Genomic DNA, 20,850 nt, shown 5'->3' with positions numbered 1-20,850 from the left:
AGATAGCTGTTGTCTGCAAGTGTCAGTTACATGTAAACTAAAGCAAATACACATATAGATTATACAAAGTGTTATCTGCTGTAGATAAATGACAACATGCATTAAAAGGCTATGTACTACTGTATTTATAAAATGTTTGAATGTTTGTATTTTTTTTTTTTTTTACAGGCGATTCTTCAGAGTTTAATCCAGGTCAATGTCCTCTGCTCTCCATCTGATGGTACGCATCCCTTGAAAGGCTTGATATGTGCTGCAGTTTTTGTGTTGACATTATTGGTAAAAAAAAACATGGCTGCACTCAGGGGTCGAGTTAGAATGAGAATGGCTAAAAGTATTCACACATGCTTTTATTGTATTTTGACAGATTTTATTCAGAATGGGTTTGAGTGCAAGTGCAAGTTGAGATTTTTGCATTTCAAAAAAATCCCCTGTCAATTCACAAAGCCCCACACAAAGCTCCTTGATCCACTTCACAGCAGCTAATTGCAATCGCTGCATCCCTCGAACATGGCTGCAAGCTGTGATTTTGTTTTTATATGTAAATGACGTACGCAGTGTATGTCTCTTATGGGTTTTGTTTGTGGCGCTGTGTGGGGATGCATGTAGAATTTGATTTAAAAAATGTGTGGGTTCACCTTTTTGAATGAACTTTAACCACCCAGGCACAAATTCCATCTTGGCAAATTTTTTTTTTTTTTACAATAAAAACATCAACCATTCACATGTTGAAGACAATGGACTGTTTAGTCTAATTTATCAGGATTAGGAAGTTTCTCAAGTGTGGGCTCCATCCCCCAGATCTCACGGGCGTACTGGGCGATGGTGCGGTCACTGGAGAACTTGCCACATCCAGCAATGTTGTAGATCACCTTCTTGGTCCATTCCTTGGGGTTCTGGTATAAGGATATTCATGCAAGCAATGAATAATAAGATAGATTCTTATACCAATTCTCATTAAAATCTTAATCGTTTTGTACACACCTTGTAAAGCACATTGACTTTCTCTTGGCATTTAATATAATCTTCATAGTCAGCGAAGACCTTGAATCTGCAAACGATAATGTGATTAACTCTATGATGAAATATGAACCAGATACAAGCTAAATGTGTGTGTGGTGGTTGTACCAGCATTCAGACATGTAGTTTTTTGTAAATTTGCAGTGGACATTTGTGTTTTTCTTTTCTTGAGATGGAGCAAAAACAGATGTCCACTGCAGATGACACTGGTCCCCAGGAGGATATATTTACCTGTCATGATGCATCAACATGTTGACAATTTCTTTGAACAGGTCAGGCTGCTTTGGGCTGAAGAAGCCACCAGCAATCTGGTCAATTGCTTGCTTCAGTTCAGGCAGGCGGTTGTAATACTCTCCTGCATGGTATCTACAGAGTCACAGAGAAATACTTCTTTATGTTGGACAAAACACAGTGTTTACATGTTAAATCCAGTATATTTCTGTCTGCACATACATGCATGACCAATTTGTTATTTTATATTTGTACTAATTTGCTGTTTGACATTAAAAGTGCTGACCCTTTCTTGTCCATGGCATCAACATCATCCACCCTCATGCCGAAGATGAATATGTTGTCATCGCCTGCCTCCTCAGCCATCTCCACGTTGGCTCCATCCATGGTTCCGATGGTCAGAGCGCCGTTGAGCATGAACTTCATGTTGCCTGTGCCAGAGGCCTCTGTGCCAGCCGTGGAGATCTGCTCCGAGAGGTCCGCAGCAGGTATACCTTGAATGGTGACACAGGTAAGCGTTTATGACTCTCCAGACATCTTGTGTTTCTACTAGAGATGTCCCGATCCCGTTCATGGGATTGGATCGCGGGCTGAAACTACCCTTTTTAACTGATCGGCGATTGGCTGATTAGCTGTCGAGCCCAGCCGATCTTTACTGCAGCTGTGTCCCAGTGTTTACATGGCTAAAGACTGTGCTCACGTGAACGATTCCTTCAAAAAGGATGCACGCCCAGGGAGACACAATTACAATTCCAAATTCCTTGCATGCAGGAGTTGCATGAATTCCAGGAAGAAGTGTTTCTTCCACAACACCGGCTCAAATTTGAGAGCAAGCTGCAACTAATGCGTTGTGTATTTCTAAGATACTAATCCTCACCACCATGTCAAAAAATAAATAAAGTTTCTTGAAAGTATCATTATTACTGGAGGCTAGAGAAACAAGATGGCGAGGCATGCTACACACACATTGAGCAGAATGACACAAGACGTTAACAGATTAATGTAAAGTAGGGGAGATCTTCCAGATGTCGATACTATTGATACCGAGTGTAGTGTCAGTATACAAACAATACCAAAATGATTACATCGATATTTAATTTTACTTGTTCTCATTACAAAATATATTGGTTTGTTTTTGTCAGTGGTTACAAACAAATTATTTGAATGGGAGCGGAGAGTAGTTTTTGCTTTTGTTTGGTTGTTATGCACTAGCCACTATGTTTTGTTAAATAAATTGTGTTTAGCATTCAATACCACAAATATAATGCATCAACTGATTTACAAAAACACCAGTAAATTAAAATTTTAATAAGATAAGTTTAACAAAAATGTTTTTATTGTTTTTACTTTATTTACTTGCTACCAAACATTTGCAGTTCTATAATCTACTGTCCAAGTATCGGATTGTAACTCCGGGACCGGAGGCCACAAATGTTGATTGGGACATCCCTAGTTTTTACGGCATGTAAATACAAATTAATGCACCTTTCTCAGCCAGTGTGACTCTGTAGTTCTCCAAAAAGATGACTTTGAGCCGGTCTCCCACCACAGGATCATTGTTGACCACTTCGCCGATAGCTGTGATCAGACGAATAATCATCTTGGCAGTGTGGTAGCCAGGAGCAGCCTGCAACAAACGACATGTCACGCAAGCTGTGTTTAACAACGACAAACAAGGCCTACTTAGATTGGGGCCTGTGAAATCGAACACCATCTGCCCTGGGACGCTCATTGTCTCCCAATTTGTGTGTATGGTGAAACAATATTTCACATTTGATATAATATGTATACAATATTATCAGTTACATCATAAAACCTTTATTAACTGTAGTATCAAAACGAAAAAGCACGACATTAAATATGTTTGAAGCTAACCATTGAAAACCGCAAAAACACTCCTGATAACTCAAATGTTTTTGTTTTTCTGATTTTTTTTTGGTTAAGTAATGAATTGCATGACACATACCTTTCCTCCAATCATGACGGTTCTGGGAGTCCACTGTTTGTTGGGTTCTTTTTTGATTCCTAGGAGAGATATGAGGATACAATAAGAACAGCTGAAATATTACTGTATTGACTCAACAATACAGATGTTTTTACAAGTACATGCAAACCAACAACCGATCCCCAAGCCAGTCAGGACTTTTTTTCCTGTCACTCACAAACACACACACACACACACACACACACACACACACACACACACACACACACACACACACACACACACACACACACACACACATACAAACGTACATAACCTGTAGAACTGCAGCAGTGGCACAAACACCACGGTTAAAAAAGTGTCAAAGATTGTTGGCAAACAGCAGTGGAGAAGTAATGATGTAAATTTTAGGACAATGGCGACCAATGAATCATCAAACAACTGCCCAGCAGCGAAGAAATATAAATGTGCATTGTAATCTAGCGCTAAGTTATTTCACTGATATTGAAAGTATGATTTCAAAAAATGTATTAGACTTTTTTTTGTCTAAAAAAAATGTATTGGGGAAAAAAAAGAGTCATCATAAAGGGGTCATATTATGTTTTTTCTACATTTAAACACTTCCTTGTGGTCCACATAAAATGTAATGGTGGTTCTTTGGTCAAAACTTTGCACAGATTTCGTTTTACAGACCATTTTCCAACCACTTTCTGAACTTCTCTTCAGGATGCGTCATTTGTGGGCGGTCTTATTTAGGTGCCTCCACTTTGACTGCATTTTCACCTCGTCCTGTTGTAGTTTTAGCGCTTCCATACACCATCGAGTCAACTGACAGGTATAAGTTCAAACTACACGCTACTTTGTATTAAAATGACAAAAGCGGAGGATGATGTGCATGTACGAGCCAGTCTGCCCACAACAAGGGTATAGAGGAATAGAAGAAACTTACTGACTACAACATCGGACTACAATGGCGGACTGGTGCAAAGCTCTTAATGGTAAAGTAAATGGAGATATCTGCTGACGTCACCAATTGAAACGGTTTGTTTGGAGGAAGTAGGAAGGAAGGGAAGATTGTCACGCCTCCATGGTTTGATTTAAAATTGTTGGGGTTTATGCAGATTTGAAGTACACAAAAAAAGGTACCAATAGGTAAAAGTTAGTTTTGCAAAATAGGTCCCGTTTAAGCCAAGTCCGCACAAAAACGAATACTATAAAAAAAAAATGCTTTCCGACTTCTTAGTCTGCACAAAAAAGTATACTTTTGTCCTTAAAAGGAGGCTTTGTGAAAACTTCGGCCACAGTGGGGAGTTTAAAAAACGCCGGCTTAAGGAGTGATGGGTAAATGACGCCTCAGTATGCATTGCACACTTACTACCTGTATTGACAGTGTACGAATATATTGGTGATTCATAATGATCATCTGGCATCTGCTGGAATAAATAGTCACTACATTTGACCAGCAAATAAAATGTAGAGTTAGCATATATACACAGTATATATATATATATATATATGTATATATATATGTATGTTTAATATGTATATATATTAAAAAAGGTTAAAGTACCAATGATTGTCACACACACACTAGGTGTGGCGAAATTATTTTCTGGATTTGACCCATCACCCTTGATCACCCCCTGGGAGGTGAGGGGAGCAGTGAGCAGCAGCGGTGGCCGCGCCCGGGAATCATTTTTGGTGATTTAACCACCAATTCCAACCCTTGATGCTGAGTGCCAAGCAGGGAGGTAATGGGTCCCATTGTTATAGTCTTTGGTATGACTCGGCGGACACTCTAACCACAAGGCCACTGGGCAGGTATATATATATATACATATATACTGTATATATGTAAATATATATATATGTATATGCATATACACATACAGTATATATATAGTAAACAGGAAAAGCCAAACGCTTTAAGATAAAATTATGCCAAACGTCGGAATTTTTACTTTTTTTTTTGTTTCATTGAGATGGATGATGGAAACAAAAACCAATGACAAACACAACTTTTCTGACTTCTCTTACTACGAGGTAAAACTCGTAGTAAGCTTCCTGATAACCACAGTTTGACGCTTCACAGTCAAACAACACGGCAGCTGTGTCAGTCACATGTTTTTTTTTTTTCTAAAAAGCAAAACACATAGAGGCGTCGAAGGACACTGTATCAATCCTTGTACTCCATCAGGCATTGATCCTTCAGTATTGTTTGACCCATCAATATGGTTAGTGTTTAAAAGTAAAACTGAGTATTTTAGTTGGTATCATAAGAAATGTGCGGCATTATCTTGTGTTTTAAAACATTTAATGATAAAACGTGACGTTATTTAGGCACGTGCGTGCGTTTGCCTTATAACTTAAGGGCAAAAAGTAATACATTCATGATGTTTCCTGGGCGCCGTCTAAGTGTGGACTGATTTTAAAGATCCACCACATCCAGTATGTCACTATATTGATTAACAGAGGTGTTAGTTATAATGCCACAAAGTCAGCTGTTGTTGCTTTTTTCCAGCTTGTGGATAGAGGTTGTATGAGCATATTTTACATAAATATCCATGTTCATGTGGACATAGTCTTATATTCAGGGTTGTTTTATATCCTGGTCAATACTGTACGAAAACAAATATGTGGATTAAAATGGATGGACAATGCTTACGGTTGTAATAGGTGATGATGTGCAGACAGTTGAGCAGCTGCCTCTTGTACTCGTGGATTCTCTTGACTTGAACATCAAACATGGAGTTCGGATTGATCTTCACCTTATAGTGCTCCTCCAAGTGCACGGAAAACTTCAGCTTGTTTTCCTGGATGTACATAAAAGGTAACCAGAGTGACTTCAGCTCGTCTTTTACTTGTCGGGGAGTTGCTCTGCACAGCTTCATATTCTCAAATTGAGCAAAACAATTCCCTAAGTAAATGCAATGCTCGACTTAATGAAAGGAGACCCCGCTGACGCAAAAAACTACTAATATCTGTTTGTATGTTGAGCCTGAAGGAACAAACAGCACGAACTCCACGATCAAATACATGAACTTGGCTTCACCTGCTTCACTTTGGCAACATCGCGGATGAACGTGTCGTCGTTCACAAACTTGCGCAGACGCTGCAGCTGGTCCAGGTCACGGATAAATTCCTCACCGATTCTCTTGATTAAAACAAAAGTGGAGAACGAGCGGATAAATGCTTCATCACGTCTCACATGACAGTAGAAGATAAAGCATAGGTGGGATGTGCGCGGGAGGTATGTGTGTTAAAAACACCACTAACCTCGGCGATGACCTCAGCCAGGCCAGGGTTACACATCACCAGCCAGCGGCGAGGAGTGATGCCGTTAGTCTTGTTCTGGAACTTATGTGGGTCCATTTCATAGAAGTCCTTGAAGCTGCGGGGCAGACATAAATCAGGACGCACAAATAATAAAATGGCTCCAGGAACCACAAGGGCAAAAGGTGCATGAACGTGTGACAAGGTACACAGTGGCTTTGAGGATGTCTGAGTGGATCTGGGCGACGCCGTTGACCGCATGCGCGCCCACAATGCACAGATGGGCCATGTTGATCCTCTTCTGTCCCCCTTCCTCAACAATGGACATACGGCGCAGTCGATCTACATCACCAGGGAACCTTGCAGCAACATTCTGGTGAATGAAATCAACACAAATCTTTCAGTCAGTATGAAAGCAGCAGTGTCCTTTTGAGGTGTTTCTGTCTTTCACTATGCTTGGAGATGGTGTGCAGGTAAATGAAAGCAGCTTTCATTAACTTTTCACCTTTAATTCATATTTTGACACATAGGTCCCCAAGCGACCGTCCGCAGCTCTGCAGTGAAACCAGACTGACAGAGAGGACTGCCAAATACTGAGGCAGGTTTCCAACTTTATTTTTTCCTCCTGAAATTGTGTGTCTGAAAAATGTAGTCTTTGATTCAGGACGGTTGGAATTTTTGTAGCTGATGGGAAATAGGCGCTTTGGTTAGTTTGGTGGCTGCAGGGGGTAAAGAATCAGTCGCATTCATTTCATCCACTGGAGTGTATAAACTCGAGACCTGTCGTTTAGTCCCCCAAAGGGCTCAGATGTGGAATAAAACCATGTGAAACTGCGACAGGAAATGAGTCTTAGGTTTGCATTCTCATTTTGGAAAACACAAGCCCTTAGGGCCCTTATATAAAACCTCAATTTTACTTGTGTATTTGACAACATCCCTACTGTTTTTGATTACTTTTTTTTAGATGTTCTCATTGTTTCTTTGTTTCACTGTGCACTAGAAAGAATGCATGCACACCACAATGTCGTTGTCTAGAAATGTTTCAGCATTACAAGCATGCGCCTTCCTGAACCAGATCAATGAACTTGCCAATCAACCGCACCGGTGTTATTCCTCAGCTCTATTAAGTAAGCAGGGGCTATAGGATGCAATGTGTGCACGGCATGACAAATGACAGCACGTTGCAGTACACAGTACTAACCTCCAGGTGGCGACGATTGATCTCATAGACAATTTCAAGGTGACGGGGCAACAGATGGGCAAACAAGTCCACGGGCCATCTCTCCAGAGCCTCTGGTAGGACTGTGTGATTGGTGTAGGCACACGTATGCACACACACATCCCAAGCCTAGCCACAATAACAAAAAATGGCTTAATTTAATGTTTCAGAACAGTTTTTAACAAAAAAAAATACTTAGGACCAAGGACCCCCAATTTGATCTAAGGATGAAACAGGGAACCCTTACTTGTATATCTTCATGTATGAAATTGTGTTTTAAATTGTACTTGTCCTAAAGGCCCCGTGTTAACCTATGGTTTCTGAGGTGGAGGGTAGGCTGAGCTCTTCTGTTTGGGTTTTTTAGTCAAGTTAGAAAACGATCAGTTTTGACAATCCAAATACTTAAACACAAACTAGCTACTAGCTGAGAATGGGCTCTCAGCCAATCATAGGGAACCTGACAGAGCCTTGTGATTGGGACAGCAGCAATCAGGCATAGAAGAGACAGGTGATAGACTGGTTCCCTGCATGAAAGCTCCTGTTTGTCGCTGACTGTGGGGTTTTTTTGCCTCCATTTATGTGTTCACTATAATGTGTTGGATACATGTTCATGTGTATTTAATGTCATTCATGAAAAAAATGTGGGGGAAATACAATGTTGTTTTTTCAGTCTAAACAACCAAATATTTCATGACACCCTTGCAGTACCTCCCCAGACTACCTGTTGACGACCTCTGCTCTAACTCCTCACCTGTTTCCATTCAAGTTTTTCATCATCCACCAGAACTCTCATCAGCTCAGGAATAGCCAAAGCCGGGTGAGTGTCATTTAACTGGATGGCAACCTGAATATATAAAACATCATTAAATGTCAGCCAATTCAAAGAGAAAATAAATGCTTTTAAAAGGCTTAACTATTCTCAAGTAATGTGATAATAACCCTGCAGATGAATTCAACACGCTAACAAAGGCAAAGTAAAATGGTAGGAAGGTATTATAAAATTGACAAACTATTTTGTTGATTTTTTTTCTTCTCAATTCACCTTGTCAGGCAGTTTGCTGAAATCCGTGCGAACAACCTCCCTGCAGCCAAACTTGGAGACCTTGAAACGGCGGATGATGTCTTGCAGGGTAGCAGAAACCACAAAGTATTCCTGCTTCAGACGCAGCTCCTTGCCCTCAAAAAACTGAAAAAGGAGATCGCAAGAGACACGTGAGTCTATATTGGCTGCTTAAAACTGCACACACATGTAAACAATATTAAAAAGTTTAACCTGTGTATTGTTGCTATACAGCTACATGCATTGTGCGCATGTTTCAAGAATGCAACATTTAGGAAAAAACGGGGTTGGTTGTCACACTCATATTTCGCCACCACCCTGAAATTGTGGTATGGAAATGTATTAATGAATGAATTCGGATCAGAACTCACACACAGGGCCTGATTTACTAAAGTTTTGCACGTACTAAAACATAAGGCGTGCAATCCATTTTGTGTCTGTCATCATTAATATGCAAAATATATGCTGATTATCAAAGTGCCCACAGTACTGTGAAAAGATGCAACTATATTATACAGCTCATCACCGTTTTGCAAGCACTATTTTGCATTTTCTTTAGCATGTGTAGGAAGGACATGTGTGAAAAGAGGTGCTCGCGCTGCAGACAGACAATGGACAGAGAGTTATTCGTCCTTTGTGTGTGTGTGTGTGTGTGTGTGTGTGTGTGTGTGTGTGTGTGTGTGTGTGTGTGTGTGTGTGTGTGTGTGTGTGTGTGTGTGTGTGTGTGTGTGTGTGTGTGTGTGTGTGTGTGTCAGAAATAAATATTAGACATATAGTTATACATATACAGGAATTTCTTTTTATAATTTTATAGCTGCTGGATGACCTAAGGGACTGATTAAAATGTAGTCAATTGATGCGTTTTAGTGTCTGCTGGTGTTTTTTTTAATGTTGTTGGGTTTTTTTAAGGAATATATTATTATGATATATCTCCTACATGAAAACACCTCTTTTATCATGCATTTTATTGCATTTGAGTCATTCCATACGCACAAATGATGATGGTGACGGTGATGCGATCCACAGCCTCGTGCACAGTATTAAGTGTCAGTGTGCATATGTTGTCTCGATTACGATTCAGAAAAGGTGTTACATATTATCGAGGTGTGCTGCTGGTTCAACACATCACACACAGGTAGGAGCATGATAACATCAATGTGCAGAGAATGATAATCTCTGTAGTAAAAACCCTGTATTGTGCACACAAAATTGTAATTTAAATAAGGCGGTCTGCACCACTTTTGAATTGCATACGCAACTCTCTGTTTAGCGCGTGGCATTTGGATCTTACTAAATCAGGATCCGAGCCTTCTATGGAGTAAGACAGTTTAACTTGAGGTGAGAAGCTTTTCATGTCAAATTGTGAATGTTAATCGCCTAAGTATTTGTCCGCTGGGCTTTTACACAATGCTTTATAACGGAAGAATTGTTACTCTTACAAAGTGTGAAGAAAAGGCTATAGTTAAGATTTTTATTAGCTATTTAACATGTTGTTACACTGTTGTTAGCCTTGATGCTAGCAAGAAATACCATTTAGGGTTGCTCGTCACATGCTCTTTGAGATTGATTCTCACCTATACTCATACAGTATATCATATACTGTACAGTAGGCATTGCTCATGTTGTGCTAAAATTAATTAGGTTATGTAATTATCAAAATGTCATGCAATCAAACTGCTTTTGCTTTCATACTTATTTCAAAACGTTTTTTTGTTTTCGTATTTAAAAAAAAATTGTGACAACCAATTCCATGATGTGCCAGTGTCTTTCATAGTTACGAGTCGAAAAATGAGAGGTATACACAATTCTAGCCAACACCTTATCTTCAAAAAAAAATTAGGAATGGCTACTGAGAACTGTTTTGATAATAAGCAACTCACTAGAGCAGATGTTCTCAATTGTTGTCTGCCCCCCCCCCCCCACCCCACCCCCACCTCCCAAAGAACACCCCCCAAATTGAACTACAATTGAGAACATGATCATCTTCATTTATTTATCTGTATGCGTCAAGCTAGTTGACTAGCACTTGGTCCAAATAAAGATGTTATTGCACTTGGGGATATTAAATATCCTCAGTACCTATTGTAATTACAGCAAACCCAAGGGCTATGAATGCTTTCAGTTCAGTAATTTCGTTCAGAAAAAAACAAACAAAGGAATAAAATACAAATCAATCAATCAACATACCATTAAAGTAAAATATGAATGAAAAGAAGCAGAAATAAGTTAAAAACTTCTAAAACTATCTGCCCCCTATTTTCACAAATACAACAATTGACTTTCAACACTGGCGACTACAAAGCCATATTTTCATTTTACAACAATTGAACCAATATTGAAGAAATAATTCTACTCTGCCATATCTTTTCATCATTATGATTTTTATATTTTTTTTAAATACAAAAAATATTTACATTCTTTTATTCCACTGTCAAGTTTGTTCCATAAACTAACACCTCTGATTGAAATACTTATATCCACTGTCATTGCTCCTTTCAAATTCTAATTACTTTCTCTTTTTACACATCGGTTTTGAATGTTGTTTGGTAGAATTATTGCATGTGCTTTGTACATGATTTTTAGGATATTATACTCTGCCAGTTCATGAAATGTTAACTGTTTGAATATTGGGGTTGTGTGTTCCCTGTATGCATTTCCAGTAATGTTTCTTGCGGCTCTTTTCTGCAGAAGGAAGATTGGGTTTAAATATGTTTTACTGGCATTACCCCACACTTCAATACAGTATGTTAGATATGGAACAATCAGTGAGTTATACAAAACATACAATGACTTATGATTACGAAATTCCTTCACTTTGTGTAAAATAGCAATAGTTTTAGTTACTTTAGCCTTTGCATCATTTATATGTTTTTTCCATGACAAATGTTCATCAATCATAACACCCAAAAACTTGGTCTCTTGTGTTCTTTGAATCTTAACTCCTTCGACATATAATGAGCCATCCACACTTCGTACTACTGCAAAAAAATCATACATTTCGTTTTACTAGTATTGAAGGATAATCTATTTACATCAAACCATCTTTTAATTTTGATGAATTATTTTTCAACCACCTCTAACACATCTGTAATATTTTGTCCTAATTAACATAAGGCTGTGTCGTCCGCAAATAAAATACACTTAAACAGTTTGGAAACCATGGTGTTGTCATTGATGTACATGAGAAACAGTATTGGTCTAAGGGCTGATCCTTGTGGTACTCCACAACTAATATTATGTGAGGCAGACTTCCAATTGTTAACTTCCACAAACTGTTTTCTGTCCTTCAGGTAACTTTTGAGCAACTCCTCTTATTCCGTATTGTACAGTTTGTCCAATAATAACTTATGATCGAGCCTATCAAACACTTTGTGAAGATCTACGAAAATACTTACTAAATATTGTTTTCTATCTATTGCAGTTGAACTTTCTTTTACCAAATCAATTATTGCTGTTAAGTGATTGGGATGAAACCCATATTGACTATTACTTAAAATGTTATATCTATTAATACATTATTTAACCTGAAAGCAAACAATTTCTCTTAGATCTTTGAGGACTGTGGCAGCAGTGATATTGGTCTGTAATTTGAGTACTCATGTTTTTTTCCGCTTTTGTAGAGTGGTATTACTTTAGCAATTTCCATATGATCTGGAAATATCCCTTTCATGAATGATAAATTACAAATGTATGTGAATTGTTCGACAACTAGATCTATGATGCTCTTTTTAAATGTCATATTAATGTCTACATAATCGTTTGAGGTCTTATTGCTTACTACTTATTACAAACTGCTTCACAGTTTGTAATAGTTCAATCTTGTCTACTTTATAAAGAAAACTACTGTTTATATTATCTATTATAGTTTATCCAGTTTTATTATCAACTTACATTTTTGGTATTCCTTTTGTCAAGGCAGGGACGATGTTTACCAAGAAATCATTAAAATAATTTACTACATCATCTTTGTCGTAAACATCTTTATTATCTTCATTGAAATGATTTGGAATTGTAAGTTGTGCCTTTTCTTTTTTTAGAACCATGTTAATTATTCCCCATGTACATTTTTATGTTGTCTTTATTTTGTCTAGCAATTTACTACTACCGTATATTGTTTGTTTATGTTTTCTCATAATCCATATCAACTTGTTTTTATATTTTGTATACCTCTCTTCTGAGTCTTTTGTCCTTGATTTAAAAAAAATTCTATACAAATGATTTTTTTTCTTGCAAGCATTTTTTATCCCATTTGTCATCTAGGGTTTGTTAACTAAAGTTTTCTGCCATTGCCTCCGAATTAGATTTTTTTCCAGTTGTCATACAGATTAATCAATATTTTCAAAAAATGAGTTGTATGCATTATTTACATCATCTTTGTATAATTCATCCCATTTTTGTTTAAGTCTTCTCTCAAAGATTTCAAGGCTTCTTTTGATCTTTTTTTTCTTTTTTTTTTTACAAATATCTCTGGTGGGTCTTGCATGCACTACAGTAATACATTGGTACACAAAATACAGGAAGATGATCACTCACATTCATCATCGAAATACCACCAACTAATATTCTTTCATCATTCCTTGTGTTAGTAAAAATGTTGTCAATAACAATTGCACAGTGTAGTAATTTTTGTTGGTTTTGTTATCATAGGAAACAATCCAGTACTGTACATGGTGTTCAAAAACTCATCTGATGTTCTCAGTCCTCCATCAATATCAAAGTTAAAATCACCACAAAGAAACACTGATTTGTTTGGTATTCTGTCAAACTACATTAATGTGTCCATAAACACATGACCCCGGCTTTCTATATACATGGGACAATAATAGTTTTACTTGTGTCGTTAATTATTAATACTGTGACCATTTCCATCATATCATTCACAACAGTTGTCATATTATTAATCAGTTTACATGTTAAGTTTGCGCTTGCATAAAGGTCTACCCCTCCTCCCTTTTTGTCGGGTCTGTTTACATTGTACAGTTGGTAGCCATCAATTTGAACTTAATTTATATAAGTTTCTGTTACTGCAATCAATTTGAAGCTTTTACTAAATGACTCTTACATTTGGACCTATTGTAGAATTAAAATGGTCTTCAGTATAATATTTACATTCATTAATGACAGGAATTAATTAATTTTAATCACCATTTTTTTCTGTCATATATTTTATCAGTTGTATTGATATTTATGCACTTTCCTTATACTGTATGTCCTCGTCAGCCTGTTGATTAAATTGATCACTGCTGCCACCTAGCTGAAAGTTTGCGGATCGTTCAAGCATGAATGGGCATGTTATTACTGCAAGTCTGACAGATCAATGCGCCTGCCTCACTGTTGATTTAGTTTTTAGTACCCTTATATCCTCTAAAGCAGATGTTTTCTAAATGCGGCACAGAGAGCCTTATCTCAGAGAATATGGTATGGCTGCAGCCTGGCATGGTCCCCAAAAAACAAAATGTTTTCATTATTGTTACATCTTCAAGTCTTCTGGCCCTCCTCACACCTTGAAACTCCCCGCTTTATAGTGATTGATTAATTATTTTCAAGTTAAATTGCATACCATTTATTGTAAAATTAACCAAGCATAATGAACAAAAAATATATTTAAAAACATTTTTGTCAACTTGGTCAATACAATTGAGTGCCTTATAGTTTTGTGTATAACTATCAGTTCAATATACATTTACATGAAATCAGTTGACATAAAATATTGTTTTCTTGTTTGAATAAACTAATTATTACATGCATTTAATGAGACCCAATATGTCCCCAAAATATAAGACAACAGTCTCATTAAGGCGAGTCATTTGGGGTTTAGAGAGACCCGCTTGGAAAAAAAAAAAGTCTTAAAGGTTGCTAACAAACAACAATTCTAAAATAACGGCGATCAATCAAGACGGTTTTTAAAACATGATTTAAAAAAATATACATTTTTGATTAATTATAAATAAATTTTTTTCCCTAAAAAAGTATATTTTAAAATAATGGATATTGATGGGCTCCAGCGGCCCCCCGCGACCCCAAAAAGGGACAAGCGGTAGAAAATGGATGGATGGATGGATAAAGAATGATTGCCTTCATTTTAGTGTTCTCTTAAATGTGGGGTAGTAATGACAAGATTAGACCTGCATTCATCATAAGTAAAACTAGAAAACCCATTTTATAAAACTAGTTTAGTAAACTAGACAACATACTAAGAGCAATGCATGCGGTCTAATTCTAATCTAATGACTAATTCAAGTTGAAATATCAGGTCCACCTGTTTCTTGCCTCACTTGCACAGGCATAAATTACCGCTCTTGACTTGAGGGTTATCAACCAAATCCTCCATCTGGAGCCTGTAGAGAGCCGACGCACAGCGGTCAGGCCTTACATGAGATTTAAAAGGCAGATGAAGACAAAGACCCTTTGAGGTCTACTCTAGATTATGGAAATCCATTTTTAAGATTCAGATATGTGTCTGAATAGGAGCCATACCGCAAGCATACCGTATAACTATGCAGATAAAAAAGCTAAGTTGGCTTCCTTTCTTACATTGTCATTGGGATATAGCACTCGGGAGATGTTCTCAGCCAGGTTACGGTCCAACACAGCCTGGATGTAGCCACCGACGTTAACTGAGAAGAAAGAAAGAATGAAGCTATTGATTTTTTGTATATAATTTTTTTAAAAACTGCCTGCAAAATACATACAGTCTTTTAAGTTAAATTCGCATGGTGCCTTTGCAGACCACAGCCTCATGGTGTTGACAACGTTGTTTCTGTAGCCGGGTATCGGGGTGTCATATGGCAAAGCCAGAACTACCTGCCAACACATTACAGGAGGAGAGAACCCCATTTTACATTCTTAGATGTGTTCACTGATAGCTCTATAAATATATTTTACATATATTTTTTCACCTGAGTGTCAACCCATTTGACACCATCACTGTTATGCTCGGTCCTTCCGTAGAAGTGCACAGGGCGCATGTACTCCGGACGTGCCTTCTCCCAGGCGTTGCCATAGCGCAGCCAATCATCAGCCTCTTCAACCTTCACAATGACATGGGGAGAGAAAATACTCATTAGGTGAATATGTTCTAAGCTGAGTCAGACCCAGAAACTGACAAGGACAATCAAGACAAGATAATGATAACACATAATTATGGATATTATTCAATTTATGCCATTACATTGCCTAAGCCCACATCTGCCCTGACAAAAACCCCACAATGATAATTTATATATTTTTTGTCGGATCAACCTGCCAGCCGTTCATTATTTTTTGATTGAAGATTCCGAATTCGTAGCGAATACCGTAACCATAGGCAGCCAGGCCGAGCGACGCCATGGAGTCCAGGAAACAGGCTGGAAGACAGACACAACACATGTGGAAAAACACAATTACTCTTCCACAAGCTGAGTTCATTCAAGGCAAAAAGAAAGCACACCGGCAAGCCGGCCAAGGCCGCCATTTCCCAAACCAGCGTCTTCCTCCATGTCCTCCAGTTCCTCCATGTCCAGACCCAACTAAAGAACACAAACGTATTAAAATAAGGAACAGATCCCAGATTTGGATGCTGATTAAAAGAAATAAAGCTACACCTGGTATGTGGCCTCGTCACAGGCATTCTCCAGGGCAAGGTTCACCATGGTGTTCTGGAGGGTGCGCCCCATGTAGAACTCCAAAGAGATGTAGTACACACGCTGCGTTCAAAAAGAAAGATTTATTATTGTCTCAATACCCAAGTACGTACCGAAACGTGAAGATGTTGTACCGTTACACCCCTAATTGTGATGCATTATTGCACACTTGAATCATCTTTGCCATTTCGGTGTTTTTTTGTGTAATGGATAAGGAGGATGCACACTGAGGAGCAAAGGCAGAGGGTACAAGAAGAGACTCGGGGACAAATTGCATTCTAAATTACATAAGAGCAACATTCTGGATTGGCAAAAATAGCTCCTGTAGTGGTCATTGTAAAGGTCAGCCTGACAGTGATAGTCTTTCCTTGTGGAGTTCCACTCAGGACCGACAGGCTCACCTAGTTTTTTTATACTGTAATAGGAATGCTTCTGACAATATAAACTGCCGATAATTCTCATTTAGCAAAATAGTTCAGTCTAATTGTGCTGATATTTATAGATATCATTAATAAACCAAAGCCGCTTTGTAGTCACAACTCTGTTCAAGGTTTTCATTTCCAGGAATCCACCTTTGACCTTTTAGTCGGGAGCACCCATACAAGGTTGATACAGTTGGTGAGGTCAGCTGGTTCAGTGTGAGGTTGCAACCCACTGTCGTCGGATTAAACCTGTTCTAAAAATGTATTCCACTCCTCAAGTAAATGTCACCCTGCTCTAGTGAACACAAAAGGCACTTAAGTGACAGAACAATGACTCTCTTGGATGTTAGAAAATGGAGAAAAAAGAAAAAATACCTTTTGTTCTGCACAGTGATGCATTTAATTGCAAGGAAGAATTGTTGCCACTACATAAATATAATTGATATGGCTTTTACTTCGCCTCTCGAACATTATTTGCTATGATGCATGAGTCAGCTTGTCAAAATTCTCTATACAGTAGGTGCACCTGTATGAAGCTGTAAATATAAACACACGTGCCCTTACAGGTATTTGCTCATGTGAGACCAGAAGAGATGGTGTACATAGGGTAAGAGCAAAAGGTCATGGTGAGGTTTAATGTTTCAACACACTATATGAATGGAGGCTTAGCGGCAGACTGCTTAGAGGACCCTGTGAAGTTTAAATGTCATGCCCTGGCATTAGACTGAACCCGGGCTGCTGCTAAGGAATGGCAAAACCTTTGCTCTTATGCAGTCGAGTAAAGTCATCAGTGTAAGAGCTGGGATTTGAATAGTTTCCATGTAGCCACTAACAGATGATTACATGACTGTGTGTCTGGTACTTGAACTTACTTTGGGGTCCTTCTCATAGTAGTGCTGCTGGGTTCGGATCCACCTGCTGATCAAGTGGTCCCGCACTGTGTGGGCAAGAGCGAAGTAGTAATCCCTTCTTGTCGCCACATTTCTGTCTTTGGCAAGCGTGAAGTGGAGGTGCCGGTTGAAGTTCAGCTTCAGCTCGGCAACATTATCAACCCCAGCCAGGCCTCGCACCGAGATCTGTTTCCTCCTGTCATGGTCGGACAAGGGCTTGGACATGGCGCTTGAGGGTTTAGCAGCTGAAAAGTAAAAACACGGTAAACAAGCGCCACCACAGGCCCACACACACAGCAAGAGAGGCAGCCACTCGGCAGATCAGGTTCAGCTTTTTAAAGGCACGGCTATTGATATTACCAAGAGGGTGGAGCTAATAATGTATATTTGGTGAAGGGTGGAGCATATGCTGAGTGACTTTTACATTACAGGCCATGCTTACAGTCTACACAAAGAATTGCATTTATTACTGACTGATCAACTAATAAGTATCTGCACACTATTTCTTACATACGTTAGTGCATACATGTTACACAGGGTGTAAGATACAGTAAAACAGACACCAATGGCATGTGAATATCATTTTGTTTACAGTTCTGCCTCTCGTTGTTTGCAGGTAAACGTTTCCAGTGGGGAAGACACGCTGTTGATGAGGACGTCTGGCAGCTACAGTGGCTAACTCATTTTCCCTCGCATCGTTGGCAGGGATGTCTCAGGTAGCAGATGGTATATTAAATCTTCAACCGATGTATTTTGTTTTTGCAGAAGCAAAGTACTGCAAAAGCCTGCCAATTACCATAAGGTCGGGCAATGCTATATTTGCAAGATGCCGCACGGCGTCGGAGCTATCTGCATTGCAGACAAACATTGCAGTCTCTTATGACCCAGCATGTTTTACATTGTCTCACCGGTGTCGCAGCAGTACTGTAACAAGTCCTTGCGAAGCACTGATTCAGGGTGTGTGTGTGTGTGTGTGTGTGTGTGCGTGTGTATAGATCACATTTATTCAACAGCTCGCAGCCATATCAGACTCATCTGCAACAGAGCCACTAAAGCCCACTCTATTTTGAGTTATTGCACTCGCAAGCCAAACTATCGTAAAGTCTTGACCTTCTATAAATAGTAACTTTGACCCAATCCCAAAGGCCATGATATTTGAAAGGCATATCTTGTTAATGTCAGCAAGAGCCGGCAGAAAACACTAGTGTATTTCAAGCACTTGTGTCGGAAGACACTGTTGTCAGCGAGCTGCAAGACGGCTTCTGCTTGTGGAGTGAAATTGGTCCAGGCTGTTATTTTACTGTCAACATGCACTGGATTTCATTGCGCTTTCATTACGAGTTGACAGTTAAAGTAAAGGGGTAGAAATTAACACGTCTTTCAAATCATTTGCGCACTGGACACGATGCATGAAGAAGAGTCTGACAAACAGGGACGCTGTTGCCAAACAACCCCTCTCCACCCACACAACACAAATTCAATTGCAAATGTTTTCTAATGGCAAATGCTGTCAAGTTATTTCATGCGGTTTAATAATTCCATCCACACCATGTTCCGACTAATGTCCCTGCATCCCCAATGACCCCCACAACGAAGGAACTATCACACAACCGATGACAGAGATTGAAGCTGGCGTGTCCCTGATTTGTCCATTATGATGAGCAAATTACGTTCCTACATGTCTACTGGCTGTTCTGTCAAATATCGTGTGAGGCATTTATAGACCACACTCTGTTTCCAGCCAGATAGACACCGGAAATAGTGCATTTATTTAGATAAAGCTGAATATTCTGCCCATCAAATTGTGATCATTGAGCCACTTAAACAGGATGCCAGCAATAGCGTTCCTAAACCATCTGAATGTATTTGCTTTTTTTAAACCATTTAACCCTCGTGTTGTGAGTAGCTAACCGTAATCACAGTTATTAGCTCAATCCAATCTAATCCACACCAATGACAGTCGCTAGTGCTTAAAAGTAGCTTAAAACCACTTAAATAAAACATGGACAAATTAGATAAATCACCATGGAACAATACAGCCTTTTGTGTTTAATGTTTGACTCGTCTTTAATGGCAGCATTGTATCTATTTTGGCTATGGAGCACATACAGTACTAAAACATTTCATTTGTTGATTATAATACCAATGTTCTGTCATCTTAAAAACATATCAGGAAAATACATCCCAATATATTCTGCAAGCTCTAGAAACAAACCAACACCTACAACACCACATCCCCTGACAACATCTCTGCACCCACATACCATAAATGTATCTGAAAGCTGTCTCGCACAATAACGTGTTACATTCGCAGGGGGCGGCCTCGGCCTACATCTCAAATGTACACTTTTGTAGAAGATGTTGAAGGCACAATATCGAGATGGAAAATGTTGTATACTGTGTGTCTGGTCAGAACTTGTGTATGGTTGTGGTCAGAAGTTTGTATACACTCATTGGCAGGACTGTCACATCAATTTTGGGCACTTAAGCAATCTTTTTGCATATTAGAATGGTTTTAAAACATACATCTTTAAAGATTTTTTTCAACACAACAACTTGATACACAGGTTTGAATTTATTTTTGCCATTTTCTATTTATAGAACAATATACATACAGGTGGTCCTCTGGTTTCAACAAGTTCCATTTCTAGACTGTGATGTAAGTCATGTTTTAGTGTAATTCTGCAAGTATACCTAAATAGATAAACATCTTTTAAGAATTAAATTAAAGAGTAATAAAAGGAGAAAAACTCCCTACTTTTGTGTAGGCGTCAGACCAGGTTGAAGGAGCAGCAGCTTCTCAAGTTCATAACCTTTTCTGACTGCAAACTGTAAATATTTACTATACCAATACTCTGATAATTTGTTACATACATTTAGCCATGCATTTGGCAGATACTTTACTTCCCTAAAGAAAAGGTGAAAATTTAAGTCGTTGAATTAATTCAGTCGGCCATAAAAGGCTATTTTTGGTTTTCTCTGTTGTGGTTTTTATTATGGTGAACTGACAAGATAAGTAGGTTATATATTTTCTTTTAACTGAATGTTCTTTCCAATAATTGCATCAGTCTGGGAGTTGTGTAGGGTTAAAATGGCAGTGTGAGTGTAGAATACTAATAGTTTCCTCTTCCAAGCAAAATATCGTGATAAAGAACGTTTTTCATTGCTTGT

The 20,850-nt window shown here is 38.6% G+C and overlaps 2 protein-coding genes across 2 annotated transcripts in view; one reads left to right on the top strand and one right to left on the bottom strand.

Moving 5' to 3' along the window:
* Positions 1 to 336: 336 nt before the first annotated feature.
* Positions 337 to 17,987, bottom strand: pygma (phosphorylase, glycogen, muscle A). The gene is made up of 20 exons (XM_061962450.2): positions 17,662 to 17,987; positions 16,329 to 16,430; positions 16,175 to 16,253; positions 15,988 to 16,091; positions 15,645 to 15,776; positions 15,438 to 15,549; positions 15,280 to 15,362; positions 8,728 to 8,871; positions 8,437 to 8,529; positions 7,668 to 7,814; positions 6,676 to 6,839; positions 6,470 to 6,584; positions 6,246 to 6,347; positions 5,859 to 6,006; positions 3,215 to 3,273; positions 2,734 to 2,875; positions 1,535 to 1,742; positions 1,249 to 1,383; positions 982 to 1,048; positions 337 to 893 (listed from the first exon to the last, which is right to left on the bottom strand). Exons 1-20 carry the CDS (start codon positions 17,902 to 17,904, stop codon positions 744 to 746), a joined length of 2,529 nt encoding a protein of 842 aa, XP_061818434.1. The 5' UTR covers positions 17,905 to 17,987; the 3' UTR covers positions 337 to 743.
* The window catches only part of LOC133607627 (neurexin-2-like), a 416,009-nt gene continuing 403,422 nt past the window's right edge, over positions 8,264 to 20,850 (top strand). Inside the window, exons 1-2 of the mRNA XM_061962447.1 lie at positions 8,264 to 8,502; positions 8,736 to 8,897. The gene's annotated coding sequence lies outside the window, so the exon portion shown is untranslated. The remainder of the gene's footprint in view (positions 8,503 to 8,735; positions 8,898 to 20,850) is intronic.

Source organism: Nerophis lumbriciformis, linkage group LG09, assembly GCF_033978685.3.
Source record: "Nerophis lumbriciformis linkage group LG09, RoL_Nlum_v2.1, whole genome shotgun sequence".
NCBI classification, from domain to species: Eukaryota; Metazoa; Chordata; class Actinopteri; order Syngnathiformes; family Syngnathidae; genus Nerophis; species Nerophis lumbriciformis.
This window is presented reverse-complemented; position numbering and strand designations above follow the sequence as displayed.